The following is a 23,846-nucleotide window of genomic DNA, read 5'->3' as shown; positions in this document are numbered from 1 at the left end:
CGTACACAAATACACTTGTGAATAGTCATGTACACACAATACAGCACTTTTACTTTCCACAAATAAAACCTCCCTCATCAAATGTTCACAGCTGGAAAAGAAACAGGTTAAGTTGGTCAGAACATTTAGTGAAGTGAATCAGTGAGTTTTAGTTGCAAAAATATTCATGCTTTTTGATGCATTTTTTTGGCTTTAGACATTAATATTTCATTACTTCTACAAGCCAGTCGAGCTACACCTCTACCCCAATATAACGCCATCTGATATAACATGAATTTGGATATAACACGGTAAAGCAGCACTCTGGGGGGGAGGGGAGGCTGCGCGCTCCGGCAGATCAAAGCAAGTTGGATATAACGCAGTTTTACCTATAACGCGGTAAGATTTTTTGGCTCCTGAGGACAGCGTTGTATTGGGGTAGAGGTGTATTTTTAGCAGCATAACAAAGCATTGCGGCTTCTGCTTAGGTCAGGCTTTTATATTGCACAAAGTCATGTCTGTTTGCTGACTGTGGATGTAAGCCATAGAGTACTTCTTTATCATTTCAATAGAAATAATGGCTTCAGAAAACTTTACTAGATTGTGTGGGTTATATATCTATCGTCTGAACAGGGATTTCCCTATTTGATAGCAAAAACAGATGATATATAAGAGTTGAAAATGTTATTGAGTCTTAAATACTTAATATAAAATAAGATTCTCATTTCTGCTGTTACCTGTTGATTCTAATTTTCAGTAATAGTAATCCCCTGCGTACGGCAACATGAATGAACTTGAAGACCGATATTTTACTCTGATGAATTTTCTGCTTTGGACAATTTTTTCTTGCTTTCTTGTAGCAAAAGCCATGCTTTGTCAGTTAGGTAAATAGGAACTGCAATATTGGATCAGCACAATGATCTGCTTAGTTCAGTATTCTGTCTCTTACAGTGGCTAATATCAGATGTTTGAGAGAAGTTCAATAAACATCATAGTGGAATAATTTACCTCTACAAGAAGATTTCTTTCTAATCCCCATAAACAAGTGGTGGACTGATGCTGTAAAAATATACTCTTTTTTTTTTTTTTAACCTAAAGGGCATTCTCGTTACCATTTAATTCTGTCTAGAATCCACAGGTTAGTTATGCAGCTTGTTTAAAAAACAACTCCCCCCCCCCCCCGCAAACAAACTAATAAAAACTGTCATTTTTTAACAGTTTGAGTTTCATCAAGTAGAAGAAATAATGTGAACCACTTTGAAACCCAAATTATCAACCCATATGTTTTTTAAAAATGTTTAATTATATAACCATCATACTTTAGTGTACACAATATATGTATTTCAGTTTGGAAACAGGACATTTTTTGGTCCATTCAACCTTTTTGTATCAATTTTATTTGACATAATTGGCTGCTAAAATACATATAACTGTATACATACAGTTATGTTTCAAATAATCATTTGATTAATTTCTGCCCATTTATCAACAATTTATGCCTTTAATAATTGAAGAGCTTCGTTACATTTGTGCTTTTCTTGATTATGAATATATTCTTTCGGTAAGGCTCTTTTTATCACTAGTGATAAAATTATACTTAGATTATAAACTCTTTGAGGCAGAGACCATCTTTCTATTCTGTGTTTGTACAGCACCTAGCTCCATGGATTCTTGTCCATGACTGGGGCTCCTAGACATTTTGGTAATGGAAATAATAAATATGTACTCTCAGCTACAGAATACATTTTTTTTTAATAGTGAGATCTTATTGCACTACCCAATAATAAAATTAAAATGTAAGTGAGTGATGATTCTTATCCTATAAAGTATTGGGCTTTGATACTGAACCATGCTGAACCTAATGAAAGAAGAAATTGTGTCTCTTAAAAAACTATAATTATTATATAGCACAGTGATTTAGATAACTGTATGTTTGGGTGAAATGTTAATCTGTGGTCACTCATAAGTTAGGAAACGTACATTGTGAGTGGTATGGAATATAGATGGATATGAACGTGGTTTTTCCTTAGGAGAAAATCATGTCTCCCACATCCATGAGCATGAAAGGCCCTGAAATAATGGAATTGGTCTGCTTCTGCAGCACAGTGGTGAGTGGAACAGATCTTGGAGAGCCAGCATAAGTGGTTTGTGGGTCCCTATACCATTCTGCAGTTCCCTGATCAGAGTCACAGAGAGAGATTTTTGGGGATGAGGAGAAGCTCTGCAGATCTACTGGCTCCATTTTTCTCTCTTGCATGCGCGCACACAGATAGTAATTTAAGTCTGTGAGCTATTAAAAGTGAGTTGGCACTTTCTGGGGGGGAGGGTGGAGGGGAAGAGAATTTCCTCTCCTGCTTCCTTAGTCCCTACAGATCTTCCCAGCCAGAGCCCAGTAATTTATGCTCAACACTAGGGACAAGATTTTTGTTTTACAAATTTGTACCTATATTATTGCTTTTTAGCCACTGCAAAAAAAATTTGGGGGGGGGGGTGGGGGAGAGAATGAGATGTGCTACCTTGTTTTTTCAGCATTAACCACCTAAACTGGAAATGAATATTTGAAGCATTAATAATGTGACTCTTGTCAATGACTGCCCTTGACAAGTGTCTGGTGGTTATTATGATTTAGAATCTTGATCAACTTTATATCCACCTTGGGATTTGAAAGGAGAAGCACTTGCAGCACTTACTTCAAATGTGAATAATCAGATTTTGAACACTACTGTTATATCAGCTGTTGTTCATCATAGGTTTCTTAAAAATCAATCCCAACATTAATGTTGTATTCAGTTATGACCAGAAGAAACCAAGAGAACTTCAGCCACAGGTTGGTCTCAGAAGGTAAAAGACTCTCATGCCTTTACTTCAGAAGATAGAGTTTCACATATTTGTTTTTAAAATTAAAATTTTCAAAATGTTTTAAATATCTCTAACAGAAACAGTCGATAATGCCAGTTAGTTTAATCTGCTGAAAAGTAGCTGAAGTACTGTAAATCTGACTGACTAAAGTGTATGCACCATCTGTTAACTGAAAAGTTGGTGAAATCGAGTAATTCTGCAGCTAATTACAGGAAGCTATTGGTGATGTGCCACACAAGATGTGGGAGGAGATGAAGTGTGCTTTTTATTGAAGACATACATTTAAAAAAAAAATCTTGAGGAGCCTAACAACTTGATTTACAGAACATAAATTTCTGCTTTAAATATTTTGATGAAGGCATGAGAATGAGTATGGGTTAAAAGGAAGTATACAAAGAGGAGAGAGAGAGCCATGAGGAGAAGAGAATGGTAGAAGTAGAATGTAAGTCATAACTAGATGTATAGAGCAGAAAATGATGACTGCTTTGATACAAGGACAACATAATGGTATGATTCATTCTTTTTATTTAATTCTATCAGAAAGTTATACCCCATGAAATCTTTAGCTGATGTTATCTAATCGAGACATATACTATACCAATTACCAGGGTATTTTAGCAATTGGTAAGCAGAAACCTCTGAAACTAAGAAATCTACAATAGAGACATGATTATGAATTTACGTAACATGGTTTTACACCAATGTAACATTGACACTCGGGTAAATTAGAGGTGAACCAGGCTCTCTATATCTTGCAAAATATCCATTTGTGTGTATATCCTTACACGAAAAAGAGATTTACAAGAATCATGTAAAGATTTTTTTCTAAAAGAAATAGTTGAAATACAACTAGAAGTGAGCAGCCACTACTTTAAGGTTATTGCAGAACTGGGACCCAAGAATCTTCAAACACTTACTATCATGCTTAATTTTATTGATGGGTATTAGACTTACTCTACCCTCAAAGTTATGCTGGCACAGCTATGTCAACTAGGAGTGTGAAAAAAATCCCCGCCCTTTAGCCAATACAGCTGTCCTGGCAAAACCCCCACTATAAATATAACTATGCTGACAAAAGAGTGCTTCGGTCAGCATAGCTATCATTGTTCAGGGAAGTGGTATTACTGTGCCAGCAGAAATCCTCCTCCACAGCATATGCTATGTTTACCCTTTAAGGAATGGGCTTTGTAGTATAGACATTTCCCAAGCCTTTGCAGGAACAGGGCCATTGTCATTGTAAATTAAAATATTTTAGATGAGCATCTCTCCTAGTTTGCCATGGGCCATGTACATTCATTTCACACCCAAATTTATCTGAATATGTCCCTGGTTCAGCGAGGCACATAAGCATGTGTGTGTTCATTATTAGAGAACCACATACTTCTGTGGAATTGACAAATACACACCCCTGTTCCATTGCACTCCAATTGATATAGGGCCAAATCCTGGTCCCACTGAAGTTAGTGGAAATTTTTGTCATTGACTTCAGTTGACTCAGATCGGTTTTCATGTTCAAAGTGCTATACAAATATAGTCTTATCCTTTCAGTGAAGTAGTTCAGTAAGCATTAGCCCTATTTTACGATTGAGAAACTAAGGCAGAGTGTCTGTTAACTGGCTTGCACAAGTCAGCAGATAGTTAGTATGACTATGACTGGAAAACTTGATTCCCTATCTTGTTCCTAAACCCCTAGACAACATGTATTTCTGTAGCAATGCAGCAATTCATTAGGCACCGACCAATTAAGTACCTGTTTGTTTTATTTTTGCTGAGTAATTAAATCTAATGACATTTAGAACCAAGAATAATTGCATTGATCTCCTTGCTGTCTCAAAGATTGGACAGATTAAGGGAATTTATTAACATTTCTGGAAGATCTTGGTATAGATCATAAGATTTTCCTTCATTTTCTTATAATTGTTTACATTAGTTTCAGCACAGTATAGAATTTATGGAAATTTTATATTAATATTTGCCCCATATACAATGTTTGCTCAAAAATGCCATTTGACTGAAATGATAGATTTAAAATGTTTAAAGCCATGCAAATAATGGTACTGTCAGGCCAATGTCAGGGCCTGTAATGGGGCAGTCTGACCTCGTTAGAGCTGTGGTGGGAGCTGGGTCACAGTTGGCGTTCACAAGGATCAATCCAGAATCAGAGTGAGGAGCTACACCAAAGGTCAATGTCAGTAGCCATGCCAGGGATTCTGCTGGAACTGGAGTCAGAGGTCAGTCCAAGTGTCAAGCAGGAATCAGTCACTGGAATTAGGGCAAGGAACAAGGATTGGAAACAGGAGCAAGGAGCAGGACAAGGCCAAAGAGGCAGGAACTTGGTCTTAGGGTCTCTGATCAGCAGCAGGTCTGGCAACTAGTTGCTCAGACAGGGGATGGGACAGGAACAAGAAGCTTTATGCCTGGTCATGTCCAATGAGCTGTCTGCTGCTAGTCACCTGACCCAGTTGAGTCAATAGATGTAGCCTCTGGCAGTGGGGTGTTAGCATAGGTGCAGGAACAAGGGATTCTGGGGGTGCTACTGCACCCCTGGGTTGAAGTGGTTTCCATCACATACAGGGTTTACAATTTTTGGTTCAATGGCTTTAAGCACCCCCACTATACAAATTGTTCCAGCACCCCTGAGTGTTAGCTGCAGTTCCCTCTTCTGACCTTGCGGTGCAGTGGCACAGAGGGTAAGGCTCTTGCTTGGCAACCTCATGCCTAGGTTCAAGACCAGTGACACCTAACAGGCCACCATGTAAGTATATATTACACCGTGCAATATTTCCTTATTTTTAGTAGTTAGTCATACTAGGAGCTTTGGTAAATCAAAAACACTGTGGCAAAATACCTTTGATTAGAAGAGCCCTCATCTCTTTCCTGAAACAAGAAGTCATTCTTCAGCCAGTGGAGCAGTCCACTTAGGTGGAAATCATAATTTCTATGATATGAGTTTATGGTGTGACTGCAATATGTCATTAATACAGTTATTTCCTGCAGAGTGAATGCTTCCTCCCACCATTTTGTGCTACTTTCATACTGATATGAAGCATAGTTTCATGGAGGGGTTGTGTTTTCTACATCTGCTAGAATTTAAGGAATATTCTGCAAGGAACTTTTGTTACATTCTGAGTGATGTGTATTTGCAATTTGAAGATTTATATAAAAAGCTTGGCAGTTTCTTTGTTTTCCAGTCTTGGATGTTCTCCTGAAGTTTGAGTGGGAATGCAGTCGAATAGGTTAGTAAGTAACACACTACTGAATTGGTTAGGGGAGGGAACTGTTGAAGTGGAAAATTATTGATATGTACTATATGATTCCTGCTAATTAACAAGTCCGGCCTGTACATACAAAATCCCATCAGTATCATTTTGCATTTCCCACTCTTTTTCTTTTCTCTGTCCCCAATTTCTCTTACTTATTTTTTATTCTTCTGCCATTCCTGTCTCTTCCTCCTCCTCTCATATATTTTCCTCAGTGCCTCTTATCTCTCTTTTTTCTCTTTGCTCATTCTTTCTTTCATCCCCCCTCTTTTCTATGTCCTTATTTCTCACACATATGCTGTATGTGACTTTGCATCCATGCTTCTGTTAAGTCTGTTTACATATGTGTGTTTTAGGGCAGTTGGGACAACTAGGTTTACCTGGGGATCAGTGAAGTATGTACCCGCAAAGAATTCCTGCAGGAATATTTGGAAGGCTCTAATTTTGGGTTCATTGATTTAGCTTCCAGGAGAGCACTAGTATCTCTAAAATAACTCCGATGTGAGTTTGAAAATCTGGCTATCTCCTGAGATTATGGCTGTCCCTTACACTGTAAGTGAAGCCACAGTGGATTTATTATGGAGAGAGTGTTTTTTAAATCTTGACTCTTTAATGAATAATAATAATCTTTAATTGGAAGAATAAAATGTGGTGGAAAGCTGGCACAATGATGAACTGATATCTTTGATTGTATTTGAAATAATATATAACATGATCATGTATAAGCTACAAAGGTGGGTACAGTGTTTCAGATGATACAGAAATATATTCATGCAAATGACAATATCTCATTTTGCCTTATGCTATAGATGTAAATGTTAGAGATGTATTGCATATCTGATTTTTTGCCTTTTGGTGTTGTAAACTTTTTCGTTAATTCTTGTGAGTTTACATGATGTAGACCGAAAGTGTACTTAATTTAAAAAAAAGATTTAAATTCAGTCACTAGATGACATCAGCGTTGGAGATCTTCCCTCAGTAATTTGTCATCATGGAGAACTCAGAAAAATGTTGTCTTAGCTACACCAAAATGGTTTTGGAGCTGTTGAGCATACCTGGATAATCACGACTCTTAAAGACTTTCTTTCTTGCAAGAAGCTGTAGTTAGTTTTAGTTTTCTAGGTCTTAAACCTGGTGTTTTCTTTCAAAGGCAGCGGGATAGCAAAAGAGAGGTGAACACTTTGTTACACGTAACATTAAATTTCTACTATTGTGATATTCTGTCTCAAAGGTTCCCAGACTCTGCTCTGCAAATGTCAGATCACACACTGTTGACTCCTGTTTGCTCACAGTGTTTTTCTACAGACATCCATTTTCAAAAAGGACAAAATGCTTAACACAAGAAAGTCAAAAATACATCAATACTTTATTTTTGCATCTCAGAAATTGATGTAGATGCCCCAGTGATATTGCAATACTATGAATGAGTGAGTAGGTGACACATGCAATCCTCAATGAGAGGGGAGGTGGATACCCTCCATATAGTATCTTTATGAAAAAGTGCTGACCATCTCAGCTAATGCTGGACTACAGGATTAGGAGGGCAACTAAACTCCCTTTGTTGGGAACATCAGGAGAAGGCCTCTTCCTGCTCTGCCACCACAAATATCTAAACTCCTTCCCTTAGATGCTAATGGTTACATTGGCTGTGTCAAATTCAACTATATTAATAGGGTTATTTGCTGTGTATCAGATAATCACAGGGATCTGAGGTTTGTTTGGGTTATGCATGCCTTTTGAGCTTTGAAATTATTGTGTGGATTGTGTTTCATGGGCATGAACTTCTCCATTAGGATATTCAGGTGCTTCAGTTAAATTAATGGTATGGTATGTTTCAAAAGGGTTGAAATTATGGGTGACTTTTCTTGATTACCGGGGTTGGTTTAATATTGGTGGCTGAGTCTCCAACTCCCCGGAGGCTAAGGGGTAAATTAGGCCTCAGACCACTGTTTGTGCCAAAGGAGGTTGGATTTGCAAGGAAACTGGCAGGGTTGCAGTCCTTGATTAAGCCATGACATTGTATGAGCCTGTCAAGACTGTAGCTGGAAGCTGGTTTACAAGGCCCAGAACAGTAAGAGTGACCTGAACTTTGAGCATCAAAGGCAGGGTAAGCACACTGGGGGCAACTGTTTCCTCTGTTGTTGTTTATATTACCATTGTGTCTAGAACCAGGACCCCATTGTGCTAAGTATTGTACAAATACAGAACAAAAAGACGATCCCTGCCCCAAAAGGTTTACAATCTAAGACAAGACACACCAACTGGATACAGGCAGACTGAAACAATGCAATGGTATAACTGCACTAGTCACTCTTTCACAGCCTCTTTTATTTCTGTGGTGAGAGATGGGGTTGTCTGTAGGTGTTACTTCGATTTGCCTTTTAAGTTTTAGTAAAGTTGCTGCCACGTGGCCACATCTAATCTCTCTGTCCTTGTCATTTGCAAGATGTGGCTCAAACTATGAAAAGGTTTAAGAATTCCTGCAGTTGCTTTTTCACATTTTTCTCATTCAGTTACAGCTGATAACCATAATAAAGTTATTGCAGTGTGAATGTATTGTTGTCCTTTTGGCCCTCGTGGATAGCCAAAATTCAGGCCTTACAGGGTTGTTTCCATTAGAGTAAGAAATCAGGGGTATGTGTCAGTTATATTCTTGGTGAAAAGTTATTTATTTAGGAAAAAATGTACACAAAGTTCTGTTTCTGTCTGTTTTCTTGCTCAGAATCCCCAAATCTGTCACTCCAGCAACATCTGTCCTGTCTCTCTGCTTCCTCTCAAGGTCATGCTCGCAAGTCCTTCTCCAGGCTTTCTCTGTCCAAAACACACATACAGCCTGCAAACCAGTATCCTAACCAGTGTGTTGCAACCTGGGAAACCCCTCAGTCCACATGGCTCAGCTCTGACCTGCCACTCAGCCTATTGTTTCATGTGGTAGACTCATAGCTCCCAGCTATTCTTCCTACATAACATAGCTTGCTTCCTCCCTCCGTTGAGCCTGAAAGTGCTTTGTGCATCCACTGGCTTTGATGAAATCAGTGATGGTCTTTGTATACAAGGCTCACCTCCAGCAGCCATTAAATTCTTTCACCATAGTAATATTAATAGTGTATGGCTCATCAGAAAGTTCACACATTCTGCCTGGACTTTGTGGTAAAACAGAAATAATTTTACAAAGCAGATTAACTGTTTGTTTTTGCTTGGAAAAGTACAGGATCACCAGACTGCATAACATACAGTGAGGGCATCGTATCCACACATATCAGTTCCTCAAATATATGAAATAGTAAGCTGTCAATGACTGAGTAACTGGGATATGTGCTGGGGATCTCCTTGGGGGGCTGGAATTCTTTTTCGCAGCAGTAATTCCATATCTCGTACTCCAGCCGTAAGTAGTAACTAATTAATGTGTTTCACACATTAAATAATTTTAATGCCAAATTTTTACAATAAAATAAATGTGTGCTAATATGCAAACATCTCCGCCCCCCTCTTAGCACACAAACACTCTGTATGACTGTGTGTATGTGTTTTGCTAGTGCATTCATAAAGCTGTTGTTTTTCAGAAGCACCTTTTAAGATGCTGGGATAAGTTAGTGCCAGCAGGGTTACCTCATAGAAGCGATTTAAGTTTTTTGCTTTCAGAATGTATACAATTGTACCAAATGGCTAATGATTTGGTTTTGTGTTCTAAGTCACTGGTGAGGATAATGTTGAAGGCTTTTATTTCCCATCCTGTGTGTTATGCAGTATTCTGATAGGGAAGGCTGGGGAAAAAAGAGATGTTTCCTAGCCGATCTGCCTCTGTTGGGGATAAAACCCCCAAAGCTCACTTAGCAAAAGAATATGAAGCTGGTTGGTACAGTGAATGAAAGTAATAAATGTTCAATGAGGTCACAAATCTACGTGTATTAGAAAAAATTGGAAGGAGGTGGAGCTAAAGAAGTTAAAATCCCACTGTTTTAGCCTAAGTGAATGTGGGAGTTCTGAGGCATAACTTGCAATTAAACCTAAGTAATGTTTGTCTTGATGCTTTTAAGCTATTTTCTGAATCATGGCATTTTCACAGGAATGCCTCCAAAATATGGTGCTCGTTGTCAAGTCAGTGATGGTGATAAAAATAGAAGTAAATTCATTTCCATCAGTTCCAGATCCTGCCTGGCATCTGATTTCCAGACTGAGAGAACAAAAAGAATTAACTCTTCCATCACGATGCATAAAACTCTGTTTTCATATGCTCTTAAAAATAGATAATTTTCCTCACTCATCCGCCAATATTGTTCTTGTTCTTTTAATGCACGCATAAACTCAGAAACACACCCTCCTGTGAGAAACACACAACTTTCCACTGTGGGAGGGATTGGTCATAGATGATGATAACAGTACTAGGTAGGAAGTATTTATAACATAAAATAAATTCTCTGTTCAGTCTAATGATAATCATTTTTGGGAAACAGAAAAAAACAAACCCAAGTGTATGGTAGGCATGACAAACCCCTACCCCACACATATGAGTTTTCTAAAGCCATTTGTTTCACCATGCTGGATAAAACCATTTCCTCCTTGTCTAGATGCTCTTTAATATCAATGAGGACAAGTTTAGGTCTTTCCCCTACAGTGAAGCAGCCAGGTAAGATAAAAGAATGTGTATGGCAGGGACCTGTTTAACAATGTGGAATAAAGTGTGTGTGGTTAATTATTGGTACAAATTACAGCTTATTTGAGATTGAATTGTATATTTTCCAACTGTTTGGTTTTGTCACAAATGCCCCAGATCTTCTTTAAATCCTGTTCCAGGTGGCAGAGACATAAGCAGCTGACATACTTTCTCTCTCTCTCTCACTCATCTCTAGAAGTATCTGTGAGAAACTGTCCTGAGCCTGCCTCAGCTGTCATACCCTATACTGAGGCTCTGTGACTAGAGCACATAGCGCTAGGGGGAGCAGCCAACCCCATGCAGTGTGTAACCCTAGTAATCCAGCCCTTCTGCCATGCTAAATGTTGCTAAAATACTAAAAACTCAATTGTACTATGTATGCATGAAGTGCAATTTTCAAAGGATAATTCGGTCAAAAAAAAAAAAAGTTTTCATTGGAACACTTACACATTTTAGTTGCAGAAGGGTATTTTGATAGCATATTTCAAGTATTTGTGCACAGATGTTTTAGCAGCAGAACTGTTTTAAGCAGAGAGGATCTGCAAGAATTTTATGAGGAAAGTCCTTTAAATTTTTTTTTTCCATACTTAAAAATGACTTCACTGTCTTTGCTCACAGCTCCAAATGAAAACTCACCTTTTGGAAAGATACTAAGCCTGGAAAATGTTAACCTGAATAATGAAAGTTTTAACAATTTTAACTGACTTACTACAGGACAACTAGACTCTAGCTTTAATACAGTACTTTAAATCATATTGTTGCTTTTTAATGTGTGGTTCTCTCTGTTGTTCCAAAAGCTTTAATGTGTTATGTCATCCTTTGTTCATTTTCTACTCTGTATCCTGGTTCCCCATAATTCACAGATATGCAGTACTGTTGATGAACAAATATGCCATTAGTGAAGTCTCTTCAGTACACTGGTGAAATGCTGTTTCTCGTTGGCATTGTGTTCTAAGGCTGAAATATCTAAAAAATATATTCTTCTGTTTAACTGCTCAAAATAATATAATTCTTTCCTAATAAATCAGTCTGTAAAAATGCACTGATGTTGTTGCAATTCTTGATTAAACTACTGGCCACTATACAAGTCCATTATTCATGGCAGTTACTATCATTGTCCAATGCAGTTCCCAGGATTTAAATTTATTGAAATTATGTAGTAAACTAAATTATGCCAACATACTGTGGTATCTGTCTTATTTGGAATAACTTACATAGACCATAAATTTACATGGTACTTCCCAGAGATTGACATATTGTTTGCCCTGAAGAGCTTCAACTATATGACAGAATCGTAAATCAAGTATTGTTTGTAATCCTAACCATACAATAGCTTCCTCTTTCAGCACTTAGTCCTCTGCTTAACATTATTATTAGGAACATAAAGAATTGCCCTACTGGAACAGACCCATGGTCCATCTGGTCCAATAGCTCATCTCCAACAGTGGCCAGCACCAGTTGCTTCAGTGGAAGGTGCAAGAAACCTGACTATAGGCAGATGTAGGGTAGGGTAGGGTAGATGAAGGGTAATCTGCTCCCCACATTTGGTCTCCTCCTAATCCTTGTAGTTAAAGATTGGTTTGAGGCCTGAGGTTTATTACCTCTTCCCAAATCTGTAGGCATTGACTAATATAACTCTGAATAGTCTTTTTCATATGAATGTTCGGTTCTTCTTGGAATTTTGCTAAACTCTTGCCTCAGTGGCTTCCTGTGACATTGAGGTCCGCAGCTTCATTATGCATTTTGTGGAAAAGTATTTCCTTTCATCAGTTTTGAATTTGCAACCATTTAATTTCACTGAGTACCTCCTTGTTTTTGTGTTATGTGACAGGGAGAACAGAAGCTCCTGATCTGCCCTTTCTATACTATTGATTTATTTTACATATTTTTACCATGTTCTCTCTTACTTGTCTCCTTTCTAAGGTAAACAATCCCAGTCTTTTCAGTCTCTTCATATGAGAGTTTTTCCTCATATATTTGTTGTCCTTTTCTGAATGATGTAATTCTTTTTGAGATGGGATGACCAGTACTGTACACAGTATTCTAGATGATGCCACAATATTGATTTATATAATGGCATTTTAATATGCTACATATTATTTTTCATCCATTTCCATATGCATTCTAAGATTGTTAGGTTTTTTTGACTACATCTGCACATTGAGCAGAACTCTTCATTCAACTGTCAACAATAATACTGAGATTCCTTTCCTGAGTTAATACAGTTAACTAAGAACCTCATAAGGTATATGAATAGTTCAGTTTTTTCTCTCCAAAATGCATTACTTTGCATTTATCAACATTTAATATTTACCATTGTGTTACCCAGTTGCATAGCTTGTTTGGGTCTCTCTGAAGTTCCTCATAGTCCTCGCTGATCATGGCTAACCTAAATAACTTTGTACCACCTGCAGATTTTGCTACCTTGCTACTCACCTCCTTTTCCAGATTGTCAATAAATATATTAAACACTAGGCCTTGTATAGAGTCTTGAGGCACCCTGCTGTTAACCTTTTGCTACGATCAAAATTGACCAAACAATCCTGTCCTTTGTTTTCTATCTCCTATGCAGTTTTTGATCCATTATAATACGCTCACGACTACTTAGCTTTTTTAGTAGCTTCTTGCAAGGGCCTTAGTCAAAGGCCTTCTAGAGCTCTAAATAAATTCAAAAAAATCTAATCAATTTTTCCTTTGTGGAAATTCTGCTGGTTAGTCTTAAAACATCTCAAATAGCAGGATATAATATTCTGGTTTTAGTTATTTCAAACAACTTGCCAGCTCCAGTTGTAAGGATTACTGATCTATAAATTCTCTGGGTCACATAGGTGCAACGTTTGCTATCCTCCAATCCTCTGGTTCAGTAGCTGTTTTAATAAGCACTCACACATTTTTGTTAGCTTCTCAGCCACTTCATTCTTAAGCTCTGTCATAACTCTTGGGGGATATTGTCTGGGCCTATGAGGTGACTTACTGGTTTTTAAATTATCATTTTTGCTCCAACACTTCCTCTTCTGATATCTCAATCTCTCGTAGAACTTCATCTTTATTACCTGAAAAGAGCAGGTCCAGTACATGCCGATGGGGAGGATTGGAGTGTGTGTGTGTGTGTGTGTGTGTATAAAATAATATATTGATTTTCAGCAATGTCTTTACTTTTAACCCTTCCTGATCCAGCAGACCCTTCAATTATTTGACAGACTTCTCACCAGTGGCATACCTAAAGAATCTCTTGTTTTTACATTTTTAGTTATTTGCTCTTCAAAATCAATTTTAGCCCTTCTAATTTCCCTCTTCCATATTGTGTGTTGTAATTTTATGCTCCTGCTTATTGGCTTTACTAGTGCTGCATATCCAAATTTTGAAGGATTTCAATTTGACCTGAATAAGCTCTCAAGCCTTGTCATCTAATCATATTGGTTTACTTCTTGCTTTCCTGGTTCTCCTTTTGTTATTGCACCATTGCTATTAGTACATTTGTTTGCTACCTTCTAGTGACTGGTCAAGATCAATACAGTTGTAATATAAAGTACAACATCATTTATGTGCTTTGTATGAAGCACATACGGATTCTGTCTTTATACTCATAGATTTTCTATTTATCATTATTTACAACTCTCAGTGAGTGTTTGTTTTAATCTTGCATTTTCCCCACCATATCTTCATCATATGAAGTTGTCAGAGAAGCATTAGAGGTCAGAAACTGAAATCACAAATATAGAAAGATTCCAAGTTTTGGAGTCATCTAAATAGTTACATAAACAACTATTTGGCTCAGGATTTTGTTTTACTACATAACATGCTGTACTGATATCAGCTTTATCTCACTCAGCTAAACTCCTGTTATATAACTATCTGGGAAATGTTGGTTTAAAGAAAGCACATAATTAAGCAGCATCCTTCTGGTAGATTAGAAGGCTGTTCAGATTTAGTAAACCAAGAAAATTTGGAATTCTAATGACCAAAATCTCTCTTCCTTTAAGAGACCTGAAGTCCCAAACCTTTCTCAGGTTGATATAGATTATAAATGTCACTAATCCCTAGTGCTCAGTGTATTTTTCTTTAGCATGTAATATTTTTGTTCGTGAAGGGATTCATCAGGCAGTCTGTGTTTTAAGTCCCCAAAATATTTCCAGCAGTGCACTCCAAGCTTAATAAGGTGTGATACTTGCTGGGTGAGCAATGTCAACGTATTATGGGACACGTAAGGTTTTTATTTGTGTTTTATAAACCATTATTTATATTGGTCATCAAACATAATTTTAAGACAGAATTTCAACTTTCCATAAACTATTAGATACCTCTCTGACAAAAATATGTTCATATATGCTCAGTGTTAAAACATTACAGTAAGCCCAATAGTAGCATCAATAACAAAGAGTTCAGTCATCCAATCTGTGCTGTTGTTTATTTTTTATTGGTATTACAATAGTCCGTAGAGGCCCAAAATGAGTTTGGGTCTGCATTTGTATACATGAGTTTTCAGTCTAAATGGACAAGACAGTTAAAGGATGAAAGAAAGGAAGTATTATTAACCTAATTGTACAGACAGAGAACTGAGATATAGAGAGAGTAAATGACTTGGGCTAGGTCACAGAGGAAGTTCTGTGACAGAGCTGGGAACTGAACTCCGATCACTTGAGTCCAGAATTTCACTGGAAGACCAACCTTTCTTTCTGTATATTGTTTGGGCAATAAACTGAACCACTAATAGTTCTCATCTTCTCAAACTTCTGTGACCGTGAGTCTATGGATATTGATTGTAAATGGGGAGCAGACATGACTGACTGTGGGGTACAGTGCCTGAAGCACGGGTTCAAGGTTTGTTAATCTCTGGTTTAAGTAACTGAAGGTAGCTTTTCAGACTCTTCAGGACAATTTTTTTTTTCCTATCAGCTAAAATTGCCAGGCTGGGAAATATATATACCATTGTTAGCTTTTAGAAAAAAATTTGTTCTAAATGTGCTGTGTTTGTGGTTACTATCTGGCTTTGCCTATGCTAAGAAAGTTAAGTGTTTTTCTTCACCAGTTCAGCTCCGCTTGTGCTACCAGTGGGAGAGGCTTTATTGTAGAGAAGGAATAGGCATGTCCATAGCTATGTTGTCTATTTAGATGTCAAAGGGGCAAAAAAGCACATTTCCTGCCTACGTTACAGTTTCCATTGTTTTTAGCACTGGCAGAAAAACACATATAGATGTTTCTAGTGTGGGGACACTGTCCCTTGAGGTTTTTTTTTTTCTTTTTAAACTCTCAAGGTCATGTGACCTTCTCAACCAGTAAGAGTCCCAGCACTAATCTAGCCCTGAATCCTGCACACGTTTTGACCTTTCTGCTTTGGAGTCCCATTGAAATGCATTGTCCCCATGCTTTCTGTTTTTGATGTTGCACATAACTTTATATTGACAAAGATACATAGTTCCATTGTAGAAGTTTTGAGGGAGGAAGTTGGAGAGGTTGGCATTTGGGCAGGGGTTGGCTTTCACTTCTGACACCTGGGGAGACATGGGAGCATTTTGAAATTGTGGGGTAAGCATGCTATCTGGATTTTTTCTAAATGAGCACCTCTGAAATAGGTACCCAAGCTGACATTCTACATTGCCATCTTTAGGTTTCAGAATTCACACTTGACTGAGATGACTGGGACAGGGTACATTTCTCAGAGCTGCTGTTTGGGCTGGCTGTGGACTCAGGAAGACAGTGCATCTGTTTATGCTCAGTTTGAATTTTCAAAGTTTGAGGGCTAGAAACACAAGGTAGAGGTCTGCTTGGGGCAGTGACCTTTAGTATGCAGAGTGGACAGAGCACACCTTGGCCACATGAAGAGTGGAGGCTGGGCTATGGGCCAGAGTCAGAGTGGGAGGACTAGGAATTGGGATGCACATCCACCCAGTAGCCCAGTGGAACTCTGAGGGAAAACAATATCTTTATTACTTATCAACTGTCTCTCCAGGGAAGGGTCTGGGAAGTGCAGCCCCGATGTAGTGTGGTGTCAACAAATGGGGCCAGAGCTTCTGCAGAGGGACACTTTCTCTCACAGGAGGCCTGGACTTCCTGATTACATCTTGCAATCATATGTTAAAACCAGCAGATCAGGCAGTTTGGTGGCCAGCCCCATGGTTGGTTCTCTGGGAAGGGCAGTAGACAACAGGGGAAGCTTTCTCTCCTTTGGCCCCTTCTGCAGACTTTCCTATGGGAAGCAAGGATCAGAGCCGTATTTTAATTTTGTTTAACAAAAGCTTGGCTTCTGGAGCACTGTTCTGTGGTACAACGAAAGGAACCTACAGCAAATTCTGTGATGGTGGGGCATAAGGGGCCCTAGCTATACCCATGCCTCCTTTATCCCATTTTACCTGAAGTTATGCATTAATTTGGTGTGTCAGCTTCAGAGAACAGATTCTGAGCCTCTTTAGTTTCCTTACCCTTAAGAGTATCATTCGCCTTATTGAAATCAGTAGCAAAACGCCCACTGATTTCAATGGATGCAGGAGCAAAGCTACCCTATGGTTTGTCAGCATATTCACAGAAAAAATTGATAGGTAGTAATCTGAGGGAAAGTGACATGCTGCACCCAGCAAAATCAGTGTTGTAAACCTCTATTGTGTACAATACTTCATTAGCAGCCTTTACAGGAGGAGTTCCTTTCTGCTGTCCTCCGTCCCTCTCTCTGTTCAGTTCCTAAAACACACCCACATACAAAAGTATTTGTCAGCCGGTCCTTGTGAAACTGAAACCTATTAGACATTCAGTGTTGATCGGATAGATTTTTCCCTCTGCCTTATCAAGCTTTATCGTGTGGTTCTACATGAGTCTTGTTTCAAGTTTGTTATGCTGGGTTGCATATACAGCTGTATTGTGTCACAGTGCAGGGGAATACTACTCCCCATCTGCATGGTTGTGATGTGACTCCTGATATGTTTTGTGTTCAGTTTTGCGCATGTTATTGTCAGACAAATTCTTAAAGTTAAACGAATGGATAAAAGTAACACAAAATATAGGGGGGCTGGAGCGGCTGGTTTATTAGAGAAGATTAAAAGAGTTTTCCTAAGTGAGGCCATAAATCCAATTAATCTAGGGCATGAACATCAAGGAGGCAAATTAATTAGCATAGTACAGTGATTGTAACGAAGAGCAGTGGAGTCATATTTGTTTTTTAAAAAGCTAGAGATATCTGTTGGAATGGGGCAGAGTGTGGGGGCAATGTCCTGACCATGGTATCTGTTAGACTGTTGGGTATTCTTCCGGGGAAGTGATGTAAGCACTATTTTGTACAGAAACATCTATAAATGTACAGTTCAGAACAATCCTGTATTGGTAGGAAGAGGGTATAGATCACCGCTCCTAGATCTTTTCTGTCTCTAATTTATAGAGATATTGCACAAAATGAAAGGTTTGAGAAGGAGTGCACTAACAAGCAAACTCTCCCAACATTTCTGCAAGGTAAGTAAAGATTATCCCCATTTTTCAGAAGAGGAAATTGAGAAACCAGAAGGTTAAAAGATTTGCTCTAGATCAGACAGTGAATCAGTGGGAGAGTGGGAATTAAAGTGGATTTTCTGCCCCCAATCCCAATCCACTAAACCATGCCACTTCCCTAAAAACATTAACTGCTTTTACTGATAAAAAATGCTTTCCAGTTCTTTGAGTAGATGAGAAATATCTAGGGCTAAAAAGCATTTGATTTTAAAAATAAATAATAAATCATTAACTTGCCATTGATTTCTGACCTCGTTTTAAAGCCAAATTAAGATGCCTATAAAATAAAATGTATTTACGCACTGTAATCTGGATTCAGTATCATATTGTAGTTCTGCTTTGTGTGGTTGATTTTTAATATACATTTAATAACATAACTAAATTAGTTAAGATGCAGTTTATAAGTATTAAAGAAAGTGTTAGACATACAACAGATCATGCGTTCCAGTGACCAAAGTGTATAAAACATATAAAAATTAGGACTGTCAGGCAATTGAAAAAATTAATCGTGCTTAATCTCACTGTTAATAATAGAATACCATTTATTTAAATATTTTTGGCTGTTTTCTACATTTTAAAATATATAGATTTCAATTACTACACAGAACACTAAGTGTACAGTGATCAGTTTATAATTATTTGATTACAAATATTTGTGCTGTAAAAAACAAATAGTATTTTTCAATTCCCCTATTGGAAGTACTGTACTGCAATCTCTTTCTCATGAAAGTTAAATTTACAAATGCAGAATTATATATAAAACAATGTAAAACTTTAAGGCCTACAAGTTCACTCAGTGCTATTTCTTGTTCAGCCAGTCACTCGGACAATAAGTTTGTTTACATTTGCAGGAGATAATGCTGCCCACTTCTTGTTTACAATGTCACCTGAAAGTGAGAACAGACGTTCACATGGCACTGTTGTAGCCGGTGTGGCAAGATATTTATGTGCCTGATGCGCTAAAGATTCATATGTCCCTTCATCTTCAGCCCCCATTCCAGAGGACATGCGTCCATGCTGATGACGGGTTCTACTCGATAAAGATTCAAAGCACTGCAGACCAAAATAAATTTCAATGAGTATTCTGTTGTTTAACAGTGCAATTAAAATGGCAATTAATCACGATTAATTTTTAAATTGTGATCAATTTTTTTGAGTTAATCGCGTGAGTTAACTATGATTAATCAACAGCCCTAATAAAAATTTATGTAGTAAATCCTGTCTCCATTTAAATGAATGGCAAAACTTTCATTGACATTAACAGGACTAGGTTTTCACTCATGAAGTTTAGTTACTGTCAAAATAAAACCGAACTTTTTAAAACTAATGTTTGCATAATGTGTATGGAAGTAAGAAGGTTTTGTCCTTTTTATATGAAATTATCCCATAATATATGCCATGCATAAGAAATAATTTAAAAATTTAAAATAATAACTTAAATTGTTATTATTTTAATTTATTAAGTAGTATTGTAGCCATATTGGTCCCAGGATATTTTACTGGACCAACTTCTGTTGTCTCTGCTTGTCTCTCACCAACAGAAGTTGGTCCTGTGATGGGCCACCCCTACCCCCCCAGGGTGCATCCTGTAACTGGGGTACCACTGTGCCCTCTGTCTTACCATTCTGGGTTCCCTCTCACACTGTGACATTGTGACAAGCTTCAAAGCCCTCCAAGATTGCCCTCACACAAACATCCACAGGGAGGGTCCACACTCAGCTGTGTTGATGAATCCTCTGCTAGCCACTGCATGAAGCAACAAGAGAGAGGCTTCAGCCCAAATACTCCCCAGCCTCTGACTCCAGAGCTGTATCGTCCTATCTTTTTCAAAAGCCTGGCCATATATGAGTTGTTACCCAGTCTGCCACTTCTACAAAGGAAAGTTGACGTGCCTCAACTCTTGGTCTCGAGCTGAGATTTTCCCCCAAGCACTTCACTCAAACCACACTGTTTTAGGTAAAAATATAAAATAGATTTGTTAACTACAAAATGATAGATTTTAAGTGATAGTAAACAAACCAAAGTAGATTATCTAGCAAATAAACAAAAACGCAATCTAATCTTAATATACTAGATAGGATTTGAATTAAGCAGTGTCTTGACCTATTAGATAGTATAAACAGTTCACCAAAGTTTCATACACAGGCAGGTTTCCTTCTTTCCTGCCTGGGATCAGCATTTCGCGCAGTTCAGTCTTTGTTCCTCAGGTATTTCCAGGTGGGGAGTGAGGCCCCTTGGTGGTGTCACTTCCCCCTTTTATAGCTTATTCCATATGGCGGGAACCCCTTTGTTCCAAGCCAAGTTCCCAATCCAGTTTGTGAAAGAATACAGGTACCAAAATAGAGTTCGGTATCATGTGAACTGGTTACAAGCCCTTGCGTGCTCTGATGAGTCATGGTAGCCATTATCCTGAGGCTGACTGACAGTTCATCAAGTGAAGATAAGCTTTCTCCATGGCCCACTGTCTTTGTTGATGTGCCATTCAACTTGAATAGGCCAATTATAGTGTGCTGGCAGACTGTATGTAAAGCTTTTATGGGTATTAACCAGGTACATGCACATTTGAAATACAAATACATAGTCAATAATCATAACTCCAGATGCAAAAAGGATACATTCATACAATAGGATAATCATATTCAGCAAACCATAACTTTTCCATTGATACTTTACATGACACATTTTGTAAAAGATGCATCAGAATTATATCATAATCATGTCATAATTATATCACTATGGTGAACATGGGGAGCAGTGTGTCACAGGTCCAATAAAAGATATTACTTCACCCACCATGTCTCTCTAATAACAGTTTTAATAAATTAGAAAGTTTTAAGTGTCAGTTACAATGGAAAAACAATTATTTTCAGATTCGTAGGTTATGGTGTTTTATACCACAATTATTCCTTGATTATTTATTTTAAAGAAAACCCACCTTAACTATTTTCTTTGCTTTTGCTCAGAACTTTATCATTTGACTTTGTGTATGCATATAAGCTCCCAAATACTAGGCTGCTTTCTGACCATTAGACAATATGCCAACATATTCAGTTATTATAGGGTAAAATGACTTTAGTTTCATTGTATTATTTCTTCATTGATTAGATAGTAGAAGTACAAGTGTGATCCCTAGCCCTTATATCGGATTAGCTATCTACACTGTGTGCTTGGTATTTCCAGTGAACATACTTACAATTGCATCATGTTCAGGAAAAGTAGACATGAGAACCAGACTATTGCCACAGAATTCACATTGAAAAAAGTGATCAACTTTCATATCTTTTTACGTTTGTCTAGACTTCAGCTATATTAAGTTTAGAAATCTTTCTGTATAAACATATTCAGTTTGTACTCTCCTTACTCTTTCTGCATGTGGATTTGTAAGACTTCTTTTGTAATTGTATCCAATTCAGCACAATAGCCACATCCCTGATCTACCAATTTTTTTTTTATTTGCTGATGTATTGTAAATGCTATGTACTGTGCTGGCATGAGGAAACCTAATTTGAAGACTGATTTATGAGGAAATGGCAGTATTGTTTGTTTAGGACTTGAAAAATGTACTCTTCTAATTGTCTGTGGCAAGTAGGAAGTTTTCTTAGGCATTTGCCAGAATCACTGCCATCAACATCTTCAGAATATATGTTTCCATGAGGGGGTGGGAAATTGAATATTTACAGATGAAACCCAATGGAGTGCTGCCTTTTTAAATCTGCAGGCAGGAGGGCTCTGCTCCCTAATTCTTATTCACTATCTCCTCTGGACTGGCCAGTAATCTTTGCAGCAGCACCCTCTGTGAGCTATGAGCAGTTTGAGCAACTGTTCTGTCAACTTGGCTGCAGGTGCTTAGCAGCCCCACCTGTGGTAGGCTGTCCTTTCTTGGAGATGGGAGAGAGGGAAGAGAGAGCTGCTCTGGCTGCTGAATTATGCTTTCTTGCTGGGCTTTGGTACCATGTGAGAACCTGATGGAAGGAAAAGCAGGATAGGTGCTCCACTGACTACTACTTCCTGAGCCCAGGGCAGCCCTTAGCATAGCATGGCTTCCTTCTCTGTTCCGACACTGAGTACAGCGTGGGAGGGGAGAAGATACTGATAGCCTACTCTTTTTCTTCATTCCCCTCAGCTTGAAAAGAAGGCTTCAGATAAGTTGAGGGAGGCATATCATAATATTTTGGAGGGAAGACCGCATGAATTTGGGAGAGAGATGGCAGTGAATCAGTTTGAGTATTGGAAAGTCACACAATGCGAGTTATGTCGGGGTGTACAAAGAAAGGGGAATACTTCAGACACTTTTAAAAATAATCTCTGTCTGGTATCTATGATATGTACCATACGTATTAGAAATGATCTGTTCAGGCATTATTCTGGGGACGTGTGTAAATTAGATTTTTTTTCCACCTAATTTAGATGTAAAATTGTGGAAGATATTTTGCCGTATCATCTGTAGTATGCACCTATACCACAGAGCAACTGACAGTGATCAGTTATCATCTGCTGAAGTACTGGTGAACAGGAAGAAACAATTTTCACACACCAAATGGAAAACTCATAATGGCCTAATCTGGAAGGAAGGTGTAAAATTAGGACTTGATGATACAATGTTTGCTTTTGTCATCTTCCTGGGATTCTTGTTTGAAAGTACTCAAAGGGAACTAGAACAGACAAATAAAAATGCCCTGTATCTGCTGAGAGGCTCAAGGTCAGGCCTCTGGATAAGTTAGCTATAAGAGAATAGAAATATGGAAATACCTTATTTGAGTGAGACATTTTTTCAAAGGGATTAGAAAGAAGGAAACCGTGGATATAGAGATGACTTTAGTAACACTCATAATTTTATTTTTCAACAGATAAACACTCTTGTAATATTGAAAAGAGATTTTACCATCCTTCCTCTTTGATTTAAAAATAGATTTTTCTGTCATCTTTGACATATAGGCTGCAAACTAAATCATGATTTCTGCACTTTAATTATAACATCCACGTATTTGGAAATGTCTGGGTTTACAGGAAAACTATGAAATGAGTGCAGTGAATTTACTGTAGTAATGCTCACTTCTTGAATAATTTTCCTTTTGATTTTCAGTTTGTTTAATACAATAAACTATTTGAATACATGCTACATCAAGTACCGTATGAAAATGTCAGAAATACCTGTATGTTGTAAAAGTTTCATGATCATGTATGTCAGAATTTTTAATTTTACCTAAATTCTGTTGCTTTTATAGATTATCTTTCACAAGGGATAGACCTCTCTGGAATAGAAGTAATTGAAAATGACCTGCTTTTTATTGCAAGAGCTCGACTTGAGGTTGAAAATCAGGCTAAACGCTTACTTGAGCAAGGGGTAGAGACTCAGGTAAAATACATTTTATTTTTTTTTTTAATTTTCAAAAGCAAAGATAAATATGGAACTTTGAAGCTAATTATTCAGTTTACTATGAGATTGTCAAACTGAGGGACCAAACCTGAAAAATTTTACTCATCTGAGCAATTGTTGCTCACATAAGGACTTTCACAGAAGTTAATGAGGCTAATTGCAATAATAAATTTACTCACAAAAATAAGATTTTGCAGAATAAGAACCTGAAAACTTGAGAAAAATTAAATGTGTATTTTATAGA

General features: G+C 37.7%; 1 protein-coding gene across 1 annotated transcript in view; it reads left to right on the top strand.

The window, feature by feature from the left end:
* COG5 (component of oligomeric golgi complex 5) overlaps window positions 1-23,846 on the top strand; it is a 380,013-nt gene that overhangs the window by 130,675 nt on the left and 225,492 nt on the right. Inside the window, 1 exon segment of the mRNA XM_075064882.1 lies at window positions 23,451-23,581. Within this exon segment, the coding sequence (XP_074920983.1) occupies window positions 23,451-23,581 (131 nt within the window).

This window comes from Chelonoidis abingdonii, chromosome 1, assembly GCF_003597395.2.
Source record: "Chelonoidis abingdonii isolate Lonesome George chromosome 1, CheloAbing_2.0, whole genome shotgun sequence".
NCBI classification, from domain to species: domain Eukaryota; kingdom Metazoa; phylum Chordata; order Testudines; family Testudinidae; genus Chelonoidis; species Chelonoidis abingdonii.
The sequence above is the reverse complement of the archived record's forward strand: the minus strand, read 5'-3'. Positions and strand labels throughout refer to the sequence as shown.